At 55.0% G+C, this 24,594-nt stretch overlaps 1 protein-coding gene and 1 long non-coding RNA gene across 7 annotated transcripts; one reads left to right on the top strand and one right to left on the bottom strand.

Moving 5' to 3' along the window:
- Positions 1-5,404: 5,404 nt before the first annotated feature.
- LOC138845467 (uncharacterized) lies at positions 5,405-7,422 on the bottom strand. Of its 3 annotated transcripts, XR_016221484.1 has the most exons (3): positions 7,284-7,422; positions 6,684-6,898; positions 5,405-5,633 (listed from the first exon to the last, which is right to left on the bottom strand). It is a non-coding gene; the product is annotated as an uncharacterized LOC138845467 (long non-coding RNA). The 3 variants fall into 3 exon arrangements; XR_016221483.1 differs by lacking the exons at positions 6,684-6,898; positions 7,284-7,422 and adding an exon at positions 6,490-6,675; XR_011382750.2 differs by lacking the exons at positions 6,684-6,898; positions 7,284-7,422 and adding an exon at positions 6,115-6,664.
- LOC100353634 (ATPase PAAT) lies at positions 6,892-23,761 on the top strand. Of its 4 annotated transcripts, none has more exons than XM_051837329.3 (6): positions 6,892-7,106; positions 8,157-8,360; positions 9,493-9,562; positions 10,673-10,879; positions 14,518-14,900; positions 22,687-23,761. In XM_051837329.3, exons 1-6 carry the CDS (start codon positions 6,943-6,945, stop codon positions 22,919-22,921), a joined length of 1,263 nt encoding a protein of 420 aa, XP_051693289.3. In that variant the 5' UTR covers positions 6,892-6,942; the 3' UTR covers positions 22,922-23,761. The 4 variants fall into 4 exon arrangements, with proteins under 4 accessions (XP_051693289.3, XP_089169998.1, XP_089169997.1 ...); XM_089313871.1 differs by lacking the exon at positions 6,892-7,106 and adding an exon at positions 7,129-7,464; XM_089313872.1 differs by lacking the exon at positions 14,518-14,900.
- The last annotated feature ends 833 nt before the right edge of the window (positions 23,762-24,594 follow it).

The following is a 24,594-nucleotide window of genomic DNA, read 5'->3' as shown; positions in this document are numbered from 1 at the left end:
GGCAGGGGTGGACAGGGCCCGGAGCACCGTGCACACCACTCAGTGACTGTTCTGGCCACTGGTGGCTGCCATGGGCTCCTTAACTCCAGGAGGTGAGCCAGAGCAGCTGAGAGAAGCAGTCCCCATGCCACAGCCCCTTCCTGCCCCCCACCCAGCGCCTCCCCCTCCCACCACGCCTTGAATGTGTGTCTCGGGGTTGGCAGCAAGAGCACAGGAGACCCGCACTGCTCAGGTGCCAGGGCCGCCTCCAGGGAGCTTCCCCCCCCCGCCGCCCGTCAGCAATAAGCAGGCAGGGGGGCAGCACCACCCGCCCTGGTGCACGGAGGAACTGACAATGCGCCACGGGGTCTCCACGCACACATGGTCGTGCTTCTCTGTTGCCTGGGCTGCCTCCAGGCCATTTCCTGCTGGACCGATTGCACTTGGAGCCACGCATCCCCGTGTGTGGAGGACGCCACACCTCCCTGTCTGAGCGGAGGGACCTAGATCCTGTGGGGAAGGGTCCCCAGGCCGCGCTCAGGTGGGAGCATCCTCACCTCCCGGCCTCCAAAGCAACACGATTACCTGGAGCTCCCGAGGCAGCCAAGGAAGCCACAGGAGTTTTCTGTTCCGTTTCATTTCTGTAACAGACCTCCCTCCCCAGCCCACATCAGCAGGGACACCTCCGAGGAGAGGAGGGAAGACATCGCCTCCCCTGGGCAGTGCCAGTGCTGTCCCCTGTGAGCTCCTGTGCGGCCCTGCAGCTGTGGACTGCTGCTCCTCCTGCCCCTCTCGCTCTAGCCCGCAAAGTGGCCCAGGACCTGGCCCGAGCCGCACAGCAGGGGGCATGGGGCACCTGCCAGAGAGACCCTGCGGCAGGGGCTGTGCACAGACAGAGGAAGAGGCTGGCTGGGGCTCCAGGCCGCCCCGCACTCCCCCCACCCCCATACCCCCAGCGAGAAAGGACAGAACGTTACAGCGGAATTCTGAATCTAAGTCTCTCTAAATTTCCTTAGGGGAGCCGCGTTCTCCCAGAGCTGGCGCTTCCACGGAGGCCCTGTGGCAGGACTCAGGGGCTCCCCGCACCTCGCCATCCTGCAGGCCTCTCTGCGGCCCACACACAGCCAGGGCGGCCAGAGAGGTCAGGGGAAGTAGGGCAAAGCCACCTGCTTCTCAGAGCCGTCACTCGCCCCGCACGCCGCCGCCTCGCAGTCCCCGGCTCTGCGCCCCGCACGCCGCCTCCGCACGCGCGACCTCGGCTCACAGATTGTCCCGGAGACGCTCCGCGACGCGTGGCTGTGATGCCGGGAGACAGAGAACGCTCCCGTTTACTTCACGGTGCGGGATGCGCTCGCGCTCCTGGGGAACCCGCGGCACAGCCCTGGACTGTGCAGGGCCGGCAGAGCCCGGCGACTCTACCCGGCGCCGCAGCGGGAGCGGTCAGCATGCTAACTGTACATAATCAAGAGCATAACAAGGATTTTAAACTCAAGTTTAGGGAAAAAATAAAAAACAGAGATTCTATGAAAGAAAGATTGGTAACATTTTCCATTGAAGAAAGAATTCAGGCAAAACCAAATGGCACCACAATGAACTGCAGTAAGGTGCTAACAGAGGTACCTTATTCCTTGCAGAGGGACTGCTCCTTCTGAACCGTATTGCAACTTACAGATGCAATAGTTTCATGGTTACCATTTCCTTCCACTACAGAAAATTGCGCTTCTTCTAGTTCATTGTATTGAACAAACATTCAACTTACTTAGCTGTACATAATGTTACTTAGTCTACATTTTATGAATATTTATAAATGTCACCTCGACTATAAGATGACAGGTTTAAAAGGGCTTCATATCTCTTAAGACATTTGGTTTATGTTAATGGTCCAGGAGTGTTTTAGATATAGAGGATATGGATACATGCATATATAATTCAACAAGCAAGAAGTGTAAAAGATGTTCAAAGAGAAATCACAGCACACATAGCTGCTTTATATATGAAGTTCTTAGGATCATTTAGGCATCCAACCGTTACACTTAGATTTTTAAAAAGTGACAATGGCACACCAGAAACCTTGCTGAGAATTTTTCATTTCAAATGTGTTTGGACATCTTTATTGAAGAGATGATTTGTTTAGAAATCCAAAACATCAACCATAAAAAATTTATAATAAATATCTTGAAATCTGGGGAAAAACAGGACGAGGATGATGTGGCCCACACCACTTGCCTGTGGTTGACACCCAGCTTCAGCTCCTGATCCAGCTGCCAGTGCACACCTGAAGGCAGCAGTGACAGATGGTCCCTGCCGCCTACACGGGAGACCTGCAGCTTCCTGGCCCCCAGCTTGGACGCAGCCCGGTGCTGGCCACTGGGCGAGCTGGAGGGTGTGAACCAGTGGAGGAGAATCTTCCCATATCTTTCTCTCTCCACCTCAAAAATAAAGTTTTTTTAAACATTATTTTCAGGGTGAGTGTTGTGGAACAGCAGGTGACGCCACTGCGTAGGACACCCCCATTCCATACTGGAGCTCCTGGGATCTAGTCCACGTCTACTTCCAATCCAACTCCCTGCTAAGGCACCTGGCAGGCAGCAGGCTATGGATCAACTACTTGGGTTCCTGACACCCACCTGGGAAATCCAGAAGGAGCTTCTGGCTCCTGGCTTTAGCCCTGCCCAGCCAAGGCTGTTGCTGGCATTTGGGGAGTGAACCAGCAGACAGAAAATCTCTTTCTCTCCCTCTGTCATGCTTTCAAACAAATAAATAAAACTTAAATGTCTTTTACCATAAAAGCAACAAAGAATATCTATAATCATATTGCTGTAAAGAAATGGGGTGCTCATAACATTTTCCTCTAACAGCAAATATTTCTCCATGTTGCGTCCAGTGGTAGATATTTTAATATTAGAAATCTCTGCAGCCAGCGCCGCGGCTCACTAGGCTAATCCTCCGCCTAGCGGCACCGGCACACCAGGTTCTAGTCCCAGTCGGGGCGCCGGATTCTGTCCCGGTTGCCCCTCTTCCAGGCCAGCTCTCTGCTGTGGCCAGGGAGTATAGTGGAGGATGGCCCAAGTGCTTGGGCCCTGCACCCCATGGGAGACCAGGAGAAGCACCTGGCTCCTGCCATTGGATCAGCGCGGTGCGCCAGCCGCAGCGCGATGGCCGCGGCGGCCATTGGAGGGTGAACCAACGGCAAAGGAAGACCTTTCTCTCTGTCTCTCTCTCTCACTGTCCACTGTGCCTGTCAAAAAAAAAAAAAGAAAGAAAGAAAGAAAGAAAGAAACCTCTGGCAGGGGCTGGCAATGTGGCACAGCAGGTTAAGCTGCCATCTGTAATGCTGGCATCCCATGTGGGTGCCAGTTCAGTCCCAGCTGCTCTACTTCTGATCCAGCTCCCCACTAATGCGCCTGGGGAAGCAGTGGAGGACGGCCCAAGTGCTTCAGCCCCTGCACCTGCATGGGAGACCCAGATGAAGCTCCTGGCTCCTGGCTTCGGCCTGGACCAGCCCCAGTTGTTGTGCCCACCTGATAAATGAACCGTGGATGGAAGATCTCTCTCCTTTTTCTCTCTGTCTCTCCCTCTCTCTCTGTAACTCTATCAAATCAATCAATCAATCTTTAAAGAATTGAAAAAAATGACTTCGGGCCTTTTGGAAGCAGGACTTAACTGACTCCACTGGAGAGCCTGGTTCAACTGTTTTCAGGTTTACACACCCCAGATGATGAAATTCAGAGGCAGAGGAGCACGGCTCCGTTCTGCCTCTCTTGGCACCTGGCCAGGTGGCTCTGGAGGCTGCAGCCTTTTCTAACGCTGGTCTTGCATAATCGTGTGGTTGCAGGCTTCCTGGAAAACACATCAGCTGCACTCACACGCAGACCCAGGTGAGAACACAGCAGCTGTGTGAGCGGCTCGCTATCAGCACCGCAGAAGAGGGAGTGCTCCCTTCGCCCCAGTCACTCTCGGGTTCACAGCCAGCGCCACACATGAAGCTCGTCGCCAGGACATCGTTAACACCAGCATAGCAGGCACATATGGGCACGCCACGGTTACTTGTGGAAGTGAACAGGCTTTTCCCTGCTGTTCGTCCGCATCACAAACGAGGCGTCATCATCGGCTTTGAAACTGTTTTTCTGAAGAACGCACGTGCAAGAAGAAATACGCATGTGCCATCTTGTGCGTCACAAAACTGACTGGAAGGACGGCAGCCAACGTGGCGCTGCCAAACACTCACGAAGACGAGATAAATCCTGACGGATTCCACCGGCAGAGACTAAACAATCCACTTCTGGATAGACGGCCGTGACTTACAGACGGTGGAAGGCAGGGGAGCCGCAGGTGCCAACATCCTTGTTGTGAACGCCAAGGATGGCACCAGGACACAGTGGCTGGATGTGCCGGCGAGCTGTGCCGTAGCAACCACTTACAGGACGCTACGGGGCTCACTGCCCTGGTCTTGTTCTGCAGGGCAGGCAGGAAGCCTCAGGTCTCTCTCAGGGTGGGAGGCGAAGTCCCGGTTTATGGCAGAGAAGTCGGGAGAGCGGCCGTGGCGGATCCTGCAGCCCCTCACCCACAGCGCGCCCTCGCCTCACGCGGCAGGGATTCAGGCCCTGGCTGCGTGGCCTGCGTGGGAAGTGCGAGGTTTCTGCGCCACGGCAGACCCACGCGCCTCGCTGTCTCCCTTCCTGTCAGCTCTGCTTGCTTTCCACACGGGGCGCTGCCTGTCTCTGCTGCAGCAGACGTGGAGAGCTGGTTCTAGATCGTTCCTCCTCTGCGCTTGCTCAGTGAGATTCCACGGTAAGCACCGCTCCCGCCGGGCCCCACATTTTATAGCTCGTATTTTCACTTAAGTCAAAATATTGTTGAATTTCTCTTGAACTTCTTTTAACCGTGTGCTTTAGAGGTGGGTAGTTTAACTTCCAAATATTCAGGATTATCCAGCTTTCCATTACTAATTTCCAATTTCTTGCCATTGTTGTCTGAGAACATTGTGTAATTAGGAGGGTACTTCAAAAAGCTCATGAGACAAAAAAAAAAAGCAGAAAGAGGAGTTCCGGAGTTCAATTTTTTTTTCACCAAAATAAACTTTTAATTGCTTTTTCTTGTCTCATGAGCTTTTTGAAGTGCCCTGCTAATTACACAATGTACGTTCTCAGACAACAATGGCATTAAATTGGAAATCAATGCTGGAAAGCTGGAAAATTCTAAATATCTGGAAGATCCGGAAGAAGCTCCTGGCTCCTGGTGGTGGCCATCTGGGACGTGAACCAGCTTGCTCGCTTGCTCTCTCCCTCTCCGTAGCTCATTCAAATAATCTTTGTAAAAATCACACATGGGGAGTGTTGGCGGTCGCGGAGGGGAGGGCGGTGGCCGGAGCGAGTCTCCTGGGTTCTTTTCCTAAACTAGTAGAGAATAAAGAGCCGGGAAACAGTTTGCAAAGAGGCAGAAATCTTTATTAGAAAAGAAACTTTTATTCGATTGGCAGCAGCGGAGGAAGCTTGAACCGAGAGGAGCTCAGGCGGGGCGCCCGCAGGGTCGCCGGCTTCCACCAGTGCGCGGGTTCCAAGGCGGGGTGTCTGTTCACTGGGCCATCCTACCGGGGCGCCCGTGGACGGGGCTCCCGTGTGTGCTGATGGCTTGGGGCTCTGGAGGTGGGGGTCCTAGAGATGGGAGGGCGCACAGAGATGGGGGTCTCCTGGAGATGGGGGTCTCATGGAGATGGGGGTCTCACGGAGGTGGTGGGGTCTCCTCAGATGGGGGACATTGAGATGGGGTGTCTCCTGCGGATGGGGGGGTCTCCTCAGATGGGGAGTCATTGAGATGGGGGTCTCCTGGGGAAGGGGGTCTCACGGAGGTAGGGGGGGTCTCCTGATATGGGGGTCATTGAGATGGGGGTCTCCTAGAATTGGGGGTCCTGAATTGGGCGTCTCCTGGAGATGGGGGTCCTGAATTGGGGGTCTCCTGGGGATGGGGGTCTCCTGGAGACGGCCGGCCCCCTCTCCCGCTCCGGTCCTAAGACTGCACCCACCCTGAGCTGCGATTTAAAGCCGCCAGGTCACACGAGGTGGCCTGGACCCCGGACCTCCGGCCTCCCCAGGGCCCAGCCCCTTCCCTGCCGGCTGAGTGGACGCTTGCCCCCACCTGAGGGGATGCAAAGCCGCTGGTCACACCCGCAGCACCCTGAGCTGGGAGTGCGGGAGACGCCCGCCGGCTGGAGACCGGCTCCGGCCCCGTGACAGTGGCTCGTGACGGACATTCTCCGTGTCCGAGGGCCGCAGCCCCGCGCCCACTGGCCGCCGAGGCAGCCACGACCACCTCCGCCCAGAGGAGGACCGGGGGAGCCCGAGCCCAGGTTTCTCCGCCCGCACCACCGCGTCTCTAACCCGCGCTCCCCGGGGCCAGGCCTGCGACAGTGGAGACCCGGCTGCAGAGGCCGGCACGCCCAAGCCCACCCTGCCCGTGCACCTCATCGCCCCGCGCGGGCAGAACGCGAGTGGGGAAGAGAGAGGGCGGCACCTGCGAGGACGCCCCGATCCCGCCCCACCGCGGGCTGAAGGAGACCCTCATCCCCCGGAGAACCCTGACGTCACGGTGGTCTCGCTGCGCTCGCGGACCGACGAGGCGACACTCTCCTCCGCAACCCTCACCCCCGCTGTCTCCACTCCCCCACGCCAAACCGTTTCCGCGCTCAGCGCACCGCGCCTGCGCACCGGCTGCTCGGGCGACCGGGCGCTGCCATTGCGCATGCCCGTGCCCTGATCTCGCGCCCTGTCGTTGGAGGCCGTTCCTGAGCACCGCGGGATTGCGCATGCGCGTCTGTGGGGCCTGCAGGACTCCCCCAGGGGCGACCAGTGGCGGATTTCGGGCGTGCAGCCGGAAGTCGCACCGTCTCCTCGCTCCTCGCTGCACGGGCGGAAACTCAGCCCTGGCAGAGAGGTTCCGGTGTTAGTCTGGTCCAGCGGCGGCAGAATGGACGCCGGCAGCGAGGCCGGGGAGCCGGGCCGCCGCCCGACGCTGGCCGCCTCCTGGGATGCCGCCGGCGGAGTCCTGACCCAGAGCCTCGTCCTCCTGCGGGCTGGCGTGGACGCCCGGGACCCGGACTGGGAGGAGCTGCTGGCGCCGCCGGCTCCGGGGTGCGCTGCGGCGGTGGGGCCGGGGCTCCGCGCTGCTGCGGGAGGCGTGCGGGGAGCCGGCGGCCGCGAGGGCAGAGGGTGCGGGCCCGGGGCGTGCGGGCGGGCGTGGGCGACGCCGGGGCCTCCCCCGGTCCTGGTCGCCGCGCACCGCGTTCCCTCCCGCGGGGCTCGACCCACCCGTCCAGCCCGAGGCCAGCGAACGAGCCCCCGCGCGACCGCGGTGCGTCCCGGAGGCCCGGCGTGGGCGCCGCTGCCCTGCGTGGCGGAGAGACGCGTGTTCGTCCCGGGCCGCGTCCTCCGCCGGCCTCCGTGCGCGCTGCGGGCGCCCCGGAAACTGACGGAGTTAGCAGAGGGTCAGGTGCGGAGGCCGGGGACGGCCGGGGAGGACCGGGAACCCGGCGTCTGCGGCCTCCGTGTCCCGTGGGTGCGGCCGCAGCCCGCGGCGGCCCGGGCCGGGCAGTGCGGGGGCAGGAACGCCGGCCCAGGGGGCGCGGACGCCACTGGGAGCCGGGGCCGCGTCCCCGCCGGCTGCCCGGGCAGCTTCCTGCGCATGCGCGCCCCGGGCCGCAGGTGCGGGCTCAGGGCTGGGGGCTCAGGTGCTGGGCTCCCCGCCTCCTACCTGGGAGACCAGAAGGAGCTCCAGGCTCTGGCTGCAGCCTGGCGCAGCGTTTGGGGAGGGAACCAGGCGTGAGATTATAGCGGCGTATCATCCTTCTATCTGTCTATCATCCATCTATCATCCCTATCAATCATCTCTATCTTCTATCTATCCATCTATCATCATCTGTCTACGTATCCATCATCTGTCATCTCTATCGTCTGTCTATATCATCTATTATCTATCCATCATCTGTCTATGTCATCTCCATCATCCTATCTATATCATCTATCATCTGTCATCCATCTATCTGTCTACCTGTCTACCTGTCTACCTCTATCCACCCACCTCTCAGATAAAATGCAGTTCCCTGAGAGACGCCCGCGGCCTGTGGGCGGTGGGAGCAGTGCCCCGAGCCCGCGCTGAGCAGGGCTTCCCGACTTTGTCCTCAGCCAGGGTCTGGTGCGTTTGGAGAGGAGCCAGTGCAGCCAGGACGAGGCCCCCTGCTTCCTGTACCTGCTGTGTGACCCTGAGGGAGGGGACGCCGTGGCAGCCGTCGGCGTCGTGAGCTCAGCGAGAAACATGGAGGTGTACCTGGGCCAGGAGTACTGTGGAACCAGCAGGGGCGAGAGCGTCGGTTCCGTCCCGAGGGGCAGGTTTGTGCCTGTGCTTCTGGAATATTCTGAGCGAGTGGTGTAGTTTCCTCGACCTTTGTGGAATGTGTAGATCCTCCTGCCGCTGGTGCTGGCCCGTGGTGGGGGGAGGGGAAGCTGCCGCTGTGCACACAGCCGTGTAGACCCTGTGCACACAGAAGTGTAGACCCTGGCATCTGGAGGGCAGTCGAGATGGGCTTAGTCAGCTTTCAGGGCTGTGGACATTTGGAGCTACAGAGGAGGTGATTTGAGGCCGACACGGGCGTCCTTGGGATGCTGCCGGCTGACCCGCTTCAATCAGGACTTGCCCAGGGGACAGTACAAGAGGCAGTAGGAAGACGGTGCCCTCGGGAGTCGGCCTCCTTGAGGACGCAGTTTGCTGTGGTTTTAGAGCGAGAGTGGGAGCAGCCAAGACAGCGGGAGAGGAAGAGGAAGGCTCAGGTGTGTTCCGAAAAGGGTGGGGAAGTGAGTCTCAGCGAGGAGCGCTCGGCGTGGTGGGGACGGTGCGCAGGGGGTTCCTTGCGCTTGTCTGGTGCTCTGACTTCTGTGAGCCCAGCGTCCCTGAAACACGAGTCCTGCAGAGGTGAGAGTCTGCCCGAGTCCCTGCTGCAGTGCCCTGGCCGGTCCCTGGTGCGCTGCCCGCTCGGTCAGCTCGCCCTGCTTTGCTTTCCAGGAGTGAGTTTGGCGATTAGTCTGGATCTCTGAACACATTTGTTTGGAAGGAAAACCATTACAAGTGGTGCCCACGCCCGTGTGCAGCAGCCTGCCTCATCCACAGTTTGATATTCTCTCTGCTCCCTGAAGGAGAATTCTGTAATGATCTCTCCTGAATATCACGCGAAATGTGAGCCGTCCCGTGTTTCCCGGGAGAAGTAGTGGCCACTCACGGAGCTTTGCTGTATGCTGCATGCTGCGTGGTCTTATATGGATTCTTTCATTCTCTCACAGAGTGCTAATTGGCAGATCCAGTGTCAGTATCCAGTCACTAGCGTGGGGCCTGCCCTTTGTCCCCTCCCAGGCACAGTGAATCTCAGGATTTAAGTAATGGCCTGGAGACTGTTGATTTTTAAATGTAAGTGCCCACAAATGGTAACCTATGAATGTGAAAACAACTTTAATTCTATTTTGTTTTTAGCGAACAAGAAATTGTTTTCTACAAAAAATACTTAAAATTGGAATCATCAGCTCGTGCTTGTAAAATAAAGGTAACTCCACACATATTTTAACTAATTTGACTCCCAGTGTTTTTGGATAAGAAGTACTTATTTACTGTTACTTTCTTAAACCGTTTAGTCCAACTCTGTCCTTTATCTCTGTCTATAAGACTATGATGACAAAACCAGATTTTGGGTTTAGCTACCTCATATCAAGAAAAATAAGCCAGAATTTCAGAGATTACAGTGTCTACACCGCAGACGTTGAAGGGACGTGGATTGGAATCTTGACTATAAAAAATGACACTGAAATGAACTTTAGTGCGTGTAGACAGAGTACTGTGCCTGAAATCAGACCAGGTATGGACTCCACCCTGCTGCTGCCGAGCCGGCAACCTTGGGCAAACCTCTTCATCTCGGCGGTGAACGAGGGGCTGAAGAAAATCACTGCTTCGTTTTCCTCCACATTGCCTCCTGCAGGGTTAATCACTTACGGCTCATTCGTACGGAAGGCACGCAGCAGACTCGGAGAATGAGTCGTCCTGAGACACTGCTTTAGGAAGCCTCCCAGGCTGCTTAGTGAACATGGTGTCTGCAGCAAGCGCTGGCACACCGTGACGCCAGGTCCTGTACTGGCCGTCGGGAATCAGCAGGATGAAGGGGCTTCAAAAGATGATGGGGACATTGAATAAACAGATGGTTTCCCGTAAACCCTGAAGTCCCACATGATCAGTAAGAATTGATCATGTTGCTTGTGGTGCAGTGGAGCAAGACAGAAAATACGCCGACTCAGCAAATAGAATTGTTCATTTGCTGGTGAGAAGGGCTGTGAGCTTAGAAAGCAGAATATTGTAGCACGCTGCAGTGTGCTAACGTCTCTCCTTGGCCTTAGTCTGTTTCAGTTCCGTGAGCAGATGAACTTTACACTCTTTGTACATTTAATGCGTTGTTTTTAGCTTGAAAATGATAGTTATATATAAATTACTCTTCTGAACCACATAATAAATGGGGAGTTCTGACTTATTTTAGAGAAAACGTAAAATGAAAATATATTTCAAGCTTGTAGTTGTTTTCCTGAGTTTGATATTTAATACACAGAAATGACCTTGAATGGACATTGTTTAATAGAATTGATGTCCCTGAACTTCTGTTTTGTGACAGTTGCTGTCGTTGGGTGAGAAGCAGTGTGTGTTCCTCAGTAGAGTTGTGGTGCACGTGAGGTCGGTTCCGGCAAATTCCTCCACACGCTCTCCTGCTCTGGGGTCCAGGATAGACCTGGACAAGGTCCAAACCATGATGCGGTCCATGGGCTCCAAGTTATCGCCGGGTGCCCAGCAGCTGATGGATATGGTTCGGTTTCAGCAGCAGGTGAGTACAGGTGGATTTCTGTCCGCGCCTGTTAAAAATTCCCAAGCCGGGCCTTTAACAAGGCAGCGCGTGATGTCACCTTAAGTCTTGACTCTGATGAAAGAGCTTCCCTCGTTTGCTCGCATAAATCCACATCTGGGGACTCGCCCTCCTGCCCCGCGTGCGGGCTGCAGTCCTCGCAGTCTGGGCTCCTGTCGCTGGCCTCGCTGTGCTCCGTAGGCAGCCTCTCGTGGAGCAGGGCCTCGGAGGGGGCCAGAGTGACCAGTCAGTCTCCTGGTGGAAGGCTTTTCCAGTTCAGAGCTTGCGCGTGGGGAAGGAGGAGGACGACTTGGGAAGACTACTAAGGAGACGGAATTAGAGGAGTGGGATTAGGCAGGGAGGGGCCAGGAGGCGGAGCAGACACTGCAGATGGGGCTCTAGCCTCCCATGCGGGAGGAAGGGGGTGTGACAAGGACGTGGGTACAAGGTCATTTCTGAGTGAAGAAGTGGCGGGGAGGCAGAAAGGATGGAGCGAGGTGGTGAGAGCTTGTGTGCTGTCTGGTGTGTGCAGGTCTCCCTGTGGTTGGAGATCGGCTCCGCGGAACGTGTCCGTGGAATCAGAAGACAGTGGGACTGCGAGAAGGGCACCCCCACGGGCCCTCCTCCAGACGAGAGTCAGGGACTGACCTGGGCTGTGCGAGGCTCAGACAGCACAGCCGCTGGGCCTGGACCGCCAAGGACCGTCCCGTGCGGGGAGGTTTGCAGGACAGCCACGCCGCTGATTTCTGGAGGGAGGGGGGCCTGGAGAGAGGAGCTTCGTTGTGGGTCGTTGACTTTCAGAGTGATGATGCGGTATTGCAAGGGTTCTCAGGCGTCTGGAAACATGGGATGGGGTGGGAGTGAGCCCTGGCTTGCCGGAAGGGAGGTTTGAGAGGCGAGGCCGCAGGGACTGGGGGGGGGAGACTGACGCGGGGTGGGAGGCCCCGTGGAGAACACTGCCTTCCTCCAGGGGAAGAAAAGGGACCAGGGGGAAGGGAGCACGAGGGGAGGGTTCCTGACCGCACGGGGGCTGCAGCTGCTGCTGGCGCGCACTGGCCTGCGTCCTGGGGCGGGTGATGCTCCTTTTTGTTTTTGTTTTGTTTAAGATTTAATTATTTGAGAGGCAGAGCTACAGAGAGAGAGAGAGAGATTTTCCATCTGCTGGTTCATTCCCCAGATGGCTGCAGTCTTGGAGCTGGGCCGATCGGAAGCCAGGGGCTTCTTCCAGGTCTCCCACGAGGGTGCGAGGCTCAAGCGCTGGGCCGTCTTCCACTGCTTTTCCAGGTGCATTGGCCGGGAGCTGGATCAGAAGTGGAGCAGCTGGGACTCGAACCTGTGCCCATATGGGATTTTGGCTCTGCAGGAGGTGGCTTTACCTATGGTGCCATGGCGCCGGCCACTGATTCTTACTTTTAAAAGGATGAATTCCCATCTACAAAACCTAAATAGTACTATAAAAATCACAGGGTTATGTGAAAATTTAAACAATGAGCGTAAATATTGAGAGGTTTATAAGTACTTCCTTGTTGATGCACTGGAGTGTGGGCGGGGTTGGAACCCCAGGAACCACAGGAGGGAGGGTCTCAGCCGGGGTGGGGTCTGTGCCTCCCTCCTGGTCCACCTTCGTCTCTGCTCAGCACCGCAGGGAGTCCTCACTGGGCCTCTGCCCCACCACGCTTCCTCTGCATGGCAGCCAGAAAGACCCACAGGGCCCAGGCCTTCGTCTTTGTGCTGAGTGAAGCCCCCAGCCACTTCCTCTCACTGAAAACCAACCCGGGCTCCTTACTTTGACCTCCGGGACCTGGGCCACCTCAGCTCTGCCGCATTTCTGTGGCCCCAGGATCCCACTGTGTCTGGGTTCCTTATTATCAGATCTCCTCTGGACAGTTTCCTGCTCAGTGAGGACGTGAGCCCGTTCAGTGGCTGTGCCCACGTGTGTCCAGCTGGCCGCGGAGCTGGTGTTGGGCGTGTGCTTGTTGCTGTGTGCGCTTCCTGGCAGTGAGGCTGGGCACGGCTGGGTGCCGACCTGCGCTCAGGGCGCTGGTTTGCAGTCTGTGTCCCCGTCGAGCCTCTGGTTTCACCCTGGACTCTGGCTGCTGCGTCCGTCTTCCCGCTAATGCAGACCCTGGGAGGCAGAGGCCACCACCCGGGTCGCTGAGTGTGCCACCCTCGTGGGAGCCCTGGGTTGAGTTCCTGGCTCCCGACTTTGACCCCCCCCAATCATTCCCGGTATGTGGGGAGTGAACAAGGGAGGGTTTCCCCATCCTTTCCCTGTTACATCCATTTGTCAGTTTTCTACCATACTTTTTTTTTTTTGGACAGGCAGAGTGGATAGTGAGAGAGAGACAGAGAGAAAGGTCTTCCTTTGCCGTTGGTTCACCCTCCAGTGGCCGCCACGGCTGGCGCGCTGCAGCCGGCGCACCGCACTGATCCGATGGCAGGAGCCAGGTGCTTCTCCTGGTCTCCCATGGGGTGCAGGGCCCAAGGACTTGGGCCATCCTCCACTGCACTCCTGGGCCACAGCAGAGAGCTGGCCTGGAAGAGGGGTAACCGGGACAGAATCCGGCGCCCCGACCGGGACTAGAACCCGGTGTGCCGGCGCCACTAGGTGGGGGATTAGCCTATTGCCGGCCATACCATACATTTTTTGTTGTTGTTTGAGGTATCAGAGAGAAATAAATGAGTCTTTCCATTATGACTGAATAAAGCCCCTAGAGGAAAAAGAAAGTTGTCTGATGTTCAAATATTGTTAAGTTTAACAATAAATAATCTGTCTTATCCAGGGGCATTTTAAAATTTATTCAAAACTTGGATTCAGTAGAACAAGTTAAATTGACAACAGGTTAACATTTCTCAGGTGTCCAGCGTGTGGAGCAGTGAATGGAGCTAGAGGATTCTTGACATTAGGGTCTCCCCAGCCCCCACTTCCTTGGCCCTCATTACTCCCTTTCCGTCCTTGTCTGTCCCTAATGCATTTCTCACCATCTACATCCCCGTATTATATTTGTTTTTAAGATTTATTTTTTATTTAAAAGACAGAATGACACAGAGGGAGGGAGGGAGGGAGGGAGAGAGAGAGAGAGAGAAAGAGAGAGAAAGGATCTTCCATCTGCTGGTTCACTCCCCAAATGGCCACAATGGCCAGGCTGAAGCCAGGAGCCAAGAGCTTCTTCCGGATCTCCCACGTGGGTGCAGGGCCTCAAGGACTTGAGCCATCTTCTACTGCTTTCCCAGGCCATAGCAGAGAGCTGGTTTGGAATTGGAGCAGCTGGGACTAGAACCGGCGCCCATATGGGATACTGGCGTTGCAGGCAGCAGCTTTACCCACTGCGCCGCAGCACTGCCCCCAGGGATATATTTTTAGAAGACACTGCGGTGAAGGGATTAAAGAGCCCTGACCGTGGGGGTGGGTGGCCTGAGGTCCGGTCCCCGCCCTGTCCCTTAGAAGCTGATTGCCGTGGCCGGGTCCCTTTGGCCTTGGCCTCCCCCACTGAGTGCTGGGATTACTGTTGCTGTGTGCCTGGCTTCCTGAGCCAGTCAAGCGGGCAGTGCCTCCCCGGGGAGTCGCCCAGAGCAGCCGCACAAGTCTCACTGCTCGCCTTTCCTCCTTGCCTTGTCAGAACCGGATTCCCGTGGGGGAGCAGCTGCAGGCGGTCCTGGGGAGCCCTGGGTACCAGCATCTGGGCGCGCTGCAGTCCCCAGCGCCCGCGGGAGCCCCCGCCAAGTCAGCGTGCACACCTGTGCCTGTCGGGACTGCACTGGCGCCCGGTGACACCGCGGGAAGCGCACAGGTGCATGGTGGAGAAAACGCGGCAGCCCTGGACGGGTGCAGAACGGAGCCCCAGACCTGCTCCGCCCTCGCAAGTGAGCTGAGAACTGCAGTGTCAGAGAAGGCAGGCGACGAGCCCAGCGTGCTGCCCTTCCTGCAGACCCTGTGTGGCCAGCTCAGCCGTGTCCGCGTGGCCGGAGCCGCCGAGCGCCGGGAGGGCCGAGCGCCACTTGCGTAAGTCCTTTCTTAGGTGTGGAGGTGGAGCCTCCGAGGACGCGAACGCTGGTGTCTAAGCACCGCTCCAGAATCGCGGCGCGTGTGTTCCGTCACTACTCAGCAGAGGAGCCTCAGAGCGGCAGGTGCTGTCCGAGTTCAGGGAGCGGGACCAGGGGAATGTCCACGCTCCTGATTTGACCTCCCCGCCGTCCTACCAGATTTCCGTGTAAATCTTGTCTGGCCTGGACTGATGTTGCAGTCATCAAAAACCTCCATTCCTAGCTATTTACAGAGGGGATGGGGATCTGCAGCCCACGGCCGTGCACAGCCGTGAAATCACTTGGCCTGGCCCTGCCAAGGCAGCCCTGGGCAGTATCTGAAATTCAGTGCATCTGCAGTCAGCTAATTTTTAAGTTGATAATTTTGTATGACCCGCAGGTGATGTTATAAATACCCAAATGGCCCTCTGCAGAGAAAGGTTCCCTACCCCTTAATTACAGTTTATAGGCCCTTATACTGTGGTCTGATAGTTTAGTTTTTGGCTGTCTTGGCTTGATTGCAAAATAGCTAAGTATTTTGTTTTTCCCCCATACTTTCCATTGATGTAACGTGTTAAAACGTTGCCCTGTACTAGAATTCAGGACTCCAATCACACTCCTGGCTTGTGTATTTTGCCTTATTGTGTACATCTTTTAGCTTAGTTTTTTTATGTGTAAAGTGAGATACTTATATGTGTTGGATTTTTTAAGTCTTCCATAGTGTTAAAATTTTAGAAATTTAGTAATCTGTTGAAAACAGGTCGTTCCTTCTCGCCACAGACGTGGGAAGACAGTAGTAACTCTCGGTGGTGGGTGGGCAGCAGTGATGTGGTTGTCACACAGGATGGCAACAAAGAAGGAGAAAAGGAAAGCTTAACTGGGTTTTAAAAACCGCTGAAGACTCCTCTGGGTGCAGCCAACGTGGCATATCCCGTTCCTCACGGTCTTCCTTATGTGGTAAAAATCCCTAAACACAGCAAACCTGCAAATACTCTGAAAGGGAGGATGAAGAATCAGACAGCTTACAGATCATGGGATTTGAGGCACAACAGAGTGGTGTTTGGCCTTCCATGTACAGTAGGAGTCGACGCTGCAACCTGGGACAAGCAGTGGGCACAGAATGTAAGCGGCTGAACGAGTCCCGTTCCTTCTAGCGCGAGATGCAGTAAAGGGAGTCCTGAGGAAGCCAGCCTTTCAACAGCTCCTGCTCAGTGGCACAGGCCTGCGAGCCCGCCCTCCCTGCTGGGTGGGAAAAGGCGGTGGTGCCCTGGTCAGTACGCTGGATGGGAGGTGCTATTCCACCAACTCGGAGCACAGCAGCCGCACTCTGGTTCCGCTGTGGGAGTGGTGTGGACAGAGCCGGGAAGCTGACCGTCCACTTGCCTGAATCACGTGGAAGTGGTGTGGACAGAGCCGGGAAGCTGACCGTCCACTTGCTTGAATCACGTGGAAGTGGTGTGGACAGAGCCGGGAAGCTGACCGTCCACTTGCCTGAAGCACGTGGAAGTGGTGTGGACAGAGCCGGGACGCTGACCGTCCACCCCTGCTCGCCTGAAGCACGTGGGAGTGGTGTGGACAGAGCTGGGAAGCTGACCGTCCACCCCTGCTCTTCTGAAGCACGTGGGAGTGGTGTGGACAGAGCCGGGACGCTGACCGTCCACCCCTGCTCTCCTGAAGCACGTGGGAGTGGTGTGGACAGAGCCGGGACGCTGACCGTCCACCCCTGCTCTCCTGAAGCACGTGGGAGTGGTGTGGACAGAGCCGGGACGCTGACCGTCCACCCCTGCTCTCCTGACGTCGTGGGAGTGGTGTGGACAGAGCCGGGAAGCTGACCGTCCACCCCTGCTCTCCTGATGTCGTGGGAGTGGTGTGGACAGAGCCGGGATGCTGACCGTCCACCCCTGCTCGCCTGAAGCACGTGGGAGTGGTGTGGACAGAGCCGGGACGCTGACCGTCCACCCCTGCTCGCCTGAAGCACGTGGGAGTGGTGTGGACAGAGGCGGGACACTGACCGTCCACCCCTGCTCGCCTGAAGCACGTGGGAGTGGTGTGGACAGAGCCGGGAAGCTGACCGTCCACCCCTGCTCTCCTGACGTCGTGGGAGTGGTGTGGACAGAGCCGGGAAGCTGACCGTCCACCCCTGCTCGCCTGAAGCACGTGGGAGTGGTGTGGACAGAGCCGGGACGCTGACCGTCCACCCCTGCTCGCCTGAAGCACGTGGGAGTGGTGTGGACAGAGCCGGGATGCTGACCGTCCACCCCTGCTCTCCTGATGCACGTGGGAGTGGTGTGGACAGAGCCGGGACGCTGACCGTCCACCCCTGCTCTCCTGACGTCGTGGGAGTGGTGTGGACAGAGCCAGGAAGCGGACCGTCCACCCCTGCTCTCCTGCACGTGGTGCTTCGGTTCTGAGTGGCAGATGTCACCCTCTGCAGGGGAGGACAGCAGGCCTTTAATTCTGGGCCAATATCGGAGGGGGAGGAGGCGGCGTGTGGGGCTGCAAACCTACTCAAAGCAGCAAAACGGTTGGCGTTTTCCCAAAACTGACGAAGGGTTCCCGAAGCGGAATGAACTCTACTCAGGGTGGATCCAGGGAAATCTGCGCAGAACACATGATAGTCTGCTGAGCCCTGAAGACTGAGCAGGCCTCCCAGAAAGACGGGACGCTTAAAGCTGGCTTCATCTGAAGTGGAGCCCAGGAAGAAGGGACAGCTTTTCTAAGTCCTGAAAGAAAAACTGTCAGTCACAGATTCTGTACCAGCAAAGATACACTTTTGGAATGAAACAGGCATCCTGGCATGAATGAAAACTAAGATCATGATTATTTACCGCTGAGGGATGGAGCCACAGCCCGAGATCCGCGTCGCTGGGACGTTGTGGCGCTGTGTGAGCACCTCCAAGCACACCTGCACGGTGCTGTTGACACCCTGAACACAGCTGCACAGCCTGGTGGTAGAGGTCAGTCACACAACCTGGCCTCTTGGTGCACCAAGAGATGCAGTAAACACAGGATATTTGAGGCCGATGCAGTGTAATGCGGCGTGCTGTTCTACAATAAAAAATTTTAATAAGTAAAATGAATACACAGAAATAACAAAATACAGTGCATAGCTACTTATTATCAAGTGTTCAGATACTTGACGCAGTTGCACGGCTGTACTTTCACACGGTTGACAGCAAAGATTGATCTCACCAGCATCACCGTGAACACAAGAGTGACGCATCACACCGCAGTGTATGGTGACACAAAACAACAGACTTTCAAAATACATAAAGCAAACCCTGATAGACCGAATAGGAGTAGATATTTCCACAACTGGAGTTCAGCAGCCTACTGAGAACTGCACAGTGCCGTCAGCCGTCAGCCGTCAGCGTCTGGGTGAAATTCACAGGACACGCAGCAACAGCAGAATGTGCCTCCTTCTCCAGTGCCCGCTGGTGTGGGCCACACCCTTGCTTATAAACCAAATCCCCACAAATTAAAAAGAATTTAAATCCAAACTCCTGCAATTAAAAACAATCAAAATAGAATATCCTCTGACCATAAAATCAAATTAGAAGTCAATAACCAAAAGACCAAAAGAAAATTTCCAAACCCTTATAAATTAAACAGCGTATTCAAAGAGGAGGTCTCAAAGGCAATGCAAATACGTAGAACTGAATGAAAATAAAATTACAGCACATGCAAGTTTGTGTGATGGACCTGAATCGGTGCAGAGCGGGGTGGTGAAGGAAGACCCCAGGAAGAGACCAGCAAGGTCGCCAGCTAAACCTGCTCCTCCACAAGTGGGAACAAAGCCACAGAAGATAGGAGAGGGTAAGCCCTCAGACGCAGTAGTAGAGGCTAAGAGAGCAGAGGAAAGAGCAGGTGCAAGTGGCTGACTCAGGACTGACCTGCAAGAAACAGAAGCAGCAGAGAAACAAGCCAAGTCTGTTACTCCTATAATGTCTTGTCAGTAGTCCCACGTCTCTTGCATAATCCAGAACAGTTAATAAATATTCATTTGAAAGGCAGAATGAGAGAGGAAGAGACGTAGAGCTTCTGTCCACTGGTTCACTCCCCAAACGGCTGCAGCAGTCAAGGCTGGGCCAGGCTGAAGCCAGGATCCATCCAGGTCTCCCACATAGCTAGCAGAGACCCAAGTACTGGGCCAGGCGCTGTGGCAGCTCTCTGCTCTGGCCTGGGAAAGCAGCAGCAGATGACCCACGTCCTTGGGCCCCTGCACCCGTGTGGGCAACCTGGAAGAAGCTCCTGGCTCCTGGCTTCGGATCAGCACAGCTCCAACCATTGTAACCATTGCAGGAGTAAACCAACAGATGGAAGACCTTTCTTTCTCTCTCTCTCCCTCCCTCCTCTCTGCCTCTGCCTCTCTGTAACTCTGCCTTTCAAATAAATAAATAGATCTTAAAAGAAAAAACACTCAGGCCATCTTGCATTGCTTTCCCAGGAGCGTTATCAGGAAGTGAATCAGAAGCAGACCGGCTGGGACTGGAATCAGTCTCTGATGAGGAATGCAAGGATCTCAAATAGTGGCTTTATCCATTGACTCACAACACCATTCCCTAAAGAATAGTTTTCTCAACTGTTTCATCCAGTGTTTCAAGTTTACAAATGGAGAGGGGGAGAGAGAGGTGAATTCATTAGCTGGCTGTGTATTTCTTGGGAGCCCTTGACTGTTGGGTGTCAGCTCAAGATTCCGTCGGTGGGTGGGAGGTGGTTCTATATCCTGTAGTTCAGGGCGTATTCAATGGCCGTGTGGATTATAGCCATGCGTTTAATCTGTTTTGAACACGTGAGATTCCTTCTATTCCCATGTTGTTTTAGTAGAATCGTTTCCTAAAGAAAACCACTCTTTTTTTTTTTTTCTTTGTATTTGAGAGGTAGAGTTATAAACAATGAGAGAGACAGAGAAAGGTCTTCCTTCCATTGGTTCATGCCCCAAATGGCCGCTATCGCCGGCGCTGCGCTGATCCGAAGCAAGGAGCCAGGTGCTTCTCCTGGTCTCCCATGGGGTGCAGGGCCCAAGCACTTGGGCCATCCTCCACTGCACTCCCAGGCCACAGCAGAGAGCTGGCCTGCAAGAGGAGCAACCGGGACTATGGGATGGTGGCACCACAGGCAGAGGATTAACCAAGTTAGCCACAGCACTGGCCCCAGAAAACCACTTTTGATCTTGCTCATTTCCCCATCAGAATTGTGTGTACTTTTCTAATAATTTTGTCAGTATGAAAGATTTAAAACTTGACTGTGAAGTATATATAATATTGTGAGTTTTTAGGACTTCTGATGTAATAGCCTACACTTGAAAATATTGGGAGTTGATATTCTCTTAAGGAGAATTTGCCTGCAAATTTTAAGCTAGAAAGTCACTGGAATAACGTGAGAAAACAATTCCAGTACGTGACTGCAGACTTGTGGTACAGACATTCAGAAAAACAGACAGATTGAAACAGCTGCGTCCTCGTCACCCGCCACAGCCTCGGGGTGGAAGAAGAATGACGAGAGCACTGGCCGCTGCGAAGGTGCAGGGAGGCTGGACCTCTCGGACGTTGCTGGCGAGGCTGTTAAACGCACAGCAGTTTTGGAAAACAGCTTGTCAGGTTTCTTAAAAAACTAAACAGACTGGGCCGGCGCCGTGGCTCAGTAGGCTAATCCTCTGCCTTGCGGCGCCGGCACACCAGGTTCTAGTCCCAGTCGGGGCGCCGGATTCTGTCCTGGTTGCTCCTCTTCCAGGCCAGCTCTCTACTGTGGCCAGGGAGTGCAGTGGAGGATGGCCCAAGTGCTTGGGCCCTGCACCTCATGGGAGACCAGGAGAAGCACCTGGCTCCTGCCTTCGGATCAGTATGATGCGCTGGCCACAGCGCGCCGGCCTCAGCGGGCATTGGGGGGTGAACCAACGGAAAAAGGAAGACCTTTCTCTCTGTCTCTCTCACTGTCCACTCTGCCTGTCAAAAAAAAATAACAGCAAAAAACTAAGCAGACTTAGCACATACGGCAGAAGTCACACTGCCCTGCTGGACGCTCACGACGTGAGACTGTCCACACAGAAGGCTGTGCCTGGTGGTTCATAGCAGCGTTACCTGGAATAGCCAGCAAGTGGGAAAAAACAACGCATCCCGTGTTTGTCCAGCGGTGAAACAAGCAGAGCACACACCAAGGAGTCCTCGCCCAGAAAACAGTGAGCTGATGCCCGCAGCAGCTCAGGGGATTACGCCAAGTGAAGAAGCTCGCAGAAGACGGCATGCGCATGACTGCATCTATGCAGCGTCCCCAGCTGGGGAAGAAGCCAGTGCTGCCAGGGTTGCGGAGGGCCGGGTGGGGGGTGCCTGTAAGGCCGGAGCACAGGCAGAGCTTGTGGTGCAGGAGAGTTCTGTAGCTTGATGCTGACGGAGGCTGCCTGAACCTGCACGGCAACATCTGGCTTAGAACCACAGTAGCCTCTCCCTCCTCCCTGGCTTCACTTCAGTTCCCCACAGTCAGCCATGGGCTGAGAATGCAGCTGGGAACGTTCCAGAAATAAACAGTTCACAAGTGTTCTGTCGCACGCCATTCTGAGTAGTGTGATGGGGTCTCTTGTCATCCCCCTCTGTCCTGCCTGGAATATGAACCTGTTGTCTGGCGTCTCTGAGTGCACGCGTCACCTACCCGCTCTCCCTCGGTAGCCGTGTTAGTCACCAGGCCAGCCGTGGCTTGTGTGGCAGTTCAGTCTGTTTTACTTAATAATGACCCCAGAGCCCAAGAATGGTGCTGCTGGCAGTGTAGATGTCCCGGGGGAGCTGGGCAGTGCAGAGGTCAAAGCTCTTGACTTAAGAAGGAATTCTTGGCCGGTGCCGTGGCTCACTAGGCTAATCCTCTGCCTGCAGCGCCAGCACCCCAGCTTCTAGTCCCAGTTGCTCCTCTTCCAGGCCAGCTCTGTGCTGTGGCCCGGGAGTGCAGTGGAGGATGGCCCAAGTGCTTGGGCCCTGCACCCGCGTGGGAGACCAGGAGAAGCACCTGGATCCTAGCTTGCGATCGACGCAGCGCCGGTCATGGTGGCCATTTGGGAAGTGAACCAACAGAAGGAAGACCTTTGTCTCTGTCTCTCACTGTCTACAACTCTCTCTCTCTCTCTGTCTCTGTCTCTCTCACTGTCTTAACTCTGCCTGGCCCAAAAAAAAAAAAAAAGGAATTCTTAAAAAGCAGTATGCTGAGGTTGCTTTTTGTTTTCTTTGAAAGGTAGAATTGGAGAGAAAGAGCGAGATCCTGCATCTGCTGGTTCACTCCCCAAGTGGCCACAACAGCCAGGGCTGGGCCAGGCCCAGGGAGGATCCAGGAGCTTCTTCTGAATCTCCCACCTGAGGGGTAGGGCCCAAGCGTGTGAGCCATCTTCCACTGCTTTCCCAGGGTGCATTATCAGGGAGTTGGCTCAGAAATGGAGCAGCCGGGACAGGAACCAGGGCCCGTATGGGATGCCCACTTGGCAGGCAGTGGCTTACCCACTGTGCCACAACCCTGACCCGCCTGCAGCCATTTTCTTTAAGGGTTCATCTTCGGTTGTGTACTTCGTAACTATTTAAAGAATTAAACAAATCAGAATGTGTTGGGCATTCAAGACTATGATTACATATTGTGCGTGCATCGTGGAACCTGGACAGGTGGCACACGGAGACAGAACAGTTGTGCAGGCACATGTCAACTGTGTGTGTTGACTGCTTGTCCATATGGCCTCGGGTTTTTCACACACTTTTAGGGAAAATTGATTTTTTTTTTTTTCATTTTATTTTTAGAATGGAAACACAGCCTGTTTGCTCCTACTTGGAGAAGATTCTTTCCAAAAACATGGAGCTGATGGAAAAGAAACTCATGGACTACATTGATGAGCGGGTGCGCAGACTGCAGGAGCACGTGGACCGCCAGCTGGCCGTGGTGGTGGAGCTGCTGCAGAGCCCCAGCGCCCCGCCCGCCCGGCTGCCTCTGCCGCGCTGCGACTCTGGGGAGAGACTTTCCAATGGAGAGCGATGAGCGCTGCCCTACACGCCGTGTCCCGGGGGTATTTATTGCGTATTTATTGCAAAGCCAGACCCAGCGCCCTGAGAGGCAGGTGTTCAGAGTCCTCTGAAGGATCGCCGTCTTGCCTAACGTGACCTCAGTGTCCATCTGCGCCGCGCCCGTCACTGCAAATCCAGTTGTGTACACCAGGAGTTCACACGATGCGGTCATGAAGGAGGTTTGTGTGCGGTATTTCTCACTCTTACAGGAATTTATACATGCCTCTGATGTTTAAGTGTTCAAAGTGTCTACAAGACTGCCGATGCAAAACTTTAGTTTGTATTGTATGTTTGATTGAAGTACTATTTTAATTTATACGAAGACTTTATTTTAGATTTTGAGAGTATGAAAAGAATACTTAAGAATGTCTGTCAGTATTTTTTTTCCCATTTGATTGTTCTTGGAAAATTGAGTACCTGGACCTGGAACCCTTCATTTCAGACATTAACTTCTTATATTGCTCTTTTCATTTAAAAAATGAGATGTTTTGCTTGTGTGAAATTAGTGTCTATGGAGGCCCTCATGTGACATTGGAGTAGCAGGAAAGTGAAAGTCGCACTGGCCTGTTCCTTGTTAGGATTGTAGCTTTGGACGTGTGTTTACTAAATACCCCTTTCTGAGCCGGCGGGTTCCCCTGTCCCTTTCTGGGCTGGTTCAGCGCCTGGCAGGCTGGAGCCCTCCGCTGAGGGACAGAGGCTGTGAGTCGGGAGATCGGGGTTCCCTGTCAGGGTTCACGTGCAGAGCTTACAGCTGCCGTGTGTGTGGAAGGGTGATGTATTTTGCATCTATAAATAAAAACATGTACTCTGGAAACTACTTGTCTGAAGTAGGTATTTTTTCTTTTTTTAAGTTTTTATTTTTTATTTATTTGAAAGGCATAGAGACACACAGAGATAGAGAGAGGGGGGTCTCCCTTTTTGCTGATTCACTCCCCAAATGCCCACAATAGCTAGAGCTGGGCCAGGCTAAAGCCAAGGGTCCACAGCTCAGTGCGGGTCACCCCGTGCGTGGCAGGATCCAGGGTCCACAGCTCAGTGCGGGTCACCCCGTGCGTGGCAGGATCCAGGTGCTTGAGCCATTAGCTGCTGCCTTGCAGGTGGGCACTCGAGGCTGGAGTCAGAGTGGAGCCAGAGCTCCAGCCCAGGCACTCCGGTGGGGGCAGGCTTCCCAGGCAGCGTCTTAACCGCTCCAGGAAACACCTGTCTCTCATCTAACTTAAGATGTTCATTTTTATGAAAAGGGACACTTTGTATTCTTGATATTTTGGTGAATCTAGTTCTTTAACAGGAGAACTAGACTGTAGAGTTCATTTGTGAACAGAGCTCTCCTTAGACTTCTGGGTTATTTCTGGGGATTATATTTACACTCAGCAGCGGGGAGCAGACGAAAGGCGTCTACACCACCTTCTCTGGACCTGGAGTCTCCTGTTTTAACTTCACTGTAAATACCAGCTGGGACGTACTCCATTCATTGGCTGGATTTTAAGTCCCGTAAAATCATACAGACCTAAGTAGAACAGGTATCCTAGTCGCCTTTTGTTTTTGTAACCCTTTTAACTGTAAAGTATGAACATCTTCCGTGGTCACTGAATGTGTGCTTGGATCCTAATTAATGGCTCCATGTTCATTGTGTAACTAACATAAAAA

This window comes from Oryctolagus cuniculus, chromosome 15 (genome assembly GCF_051225735.1).
Source record: "Oryctolagus cuniculus isolate XC-2025 breed Fujian yellow rabbit chromosome 15, ASM5122573v1, whole genome shotgun sequence".
Taxonomy (NCBI): Eukaryota; Metazoa; Chordata; class Mammalia; order Lagomorpha; family Leporidae; genus Oryctolagus; species Oryctolagus cuniculus.
This window is presented reverse-complemented; position numbering and strand designations above follow the sequence as displayed.

Bases quoted from the DNA above. Each gene is read 5' to 3' on its own strand.
- LOC100353634 (XM_051837329.3), top strand. From the start codon at position 6,943: ATGGACGCCGGCAGCGAGGCCGGGGAGCCGGGCCGCCGCCCGACGCTG. The intron at 7,107-8,156 runs GTGCGCTGCGGC...CTTTGTCCTCAG, and splicing joins CTGGCGCCGCCGGCTCCGGG to CCAGGGTCTGGTGCGTTTGG. The intron at 14,901-22,686 runs GTAAGTCCTTTC...TTTTATTTTTAG, and splicing joins GAGGGCCGAGCGCCACTTGC to AATGGAAACACAGCCTGTTT.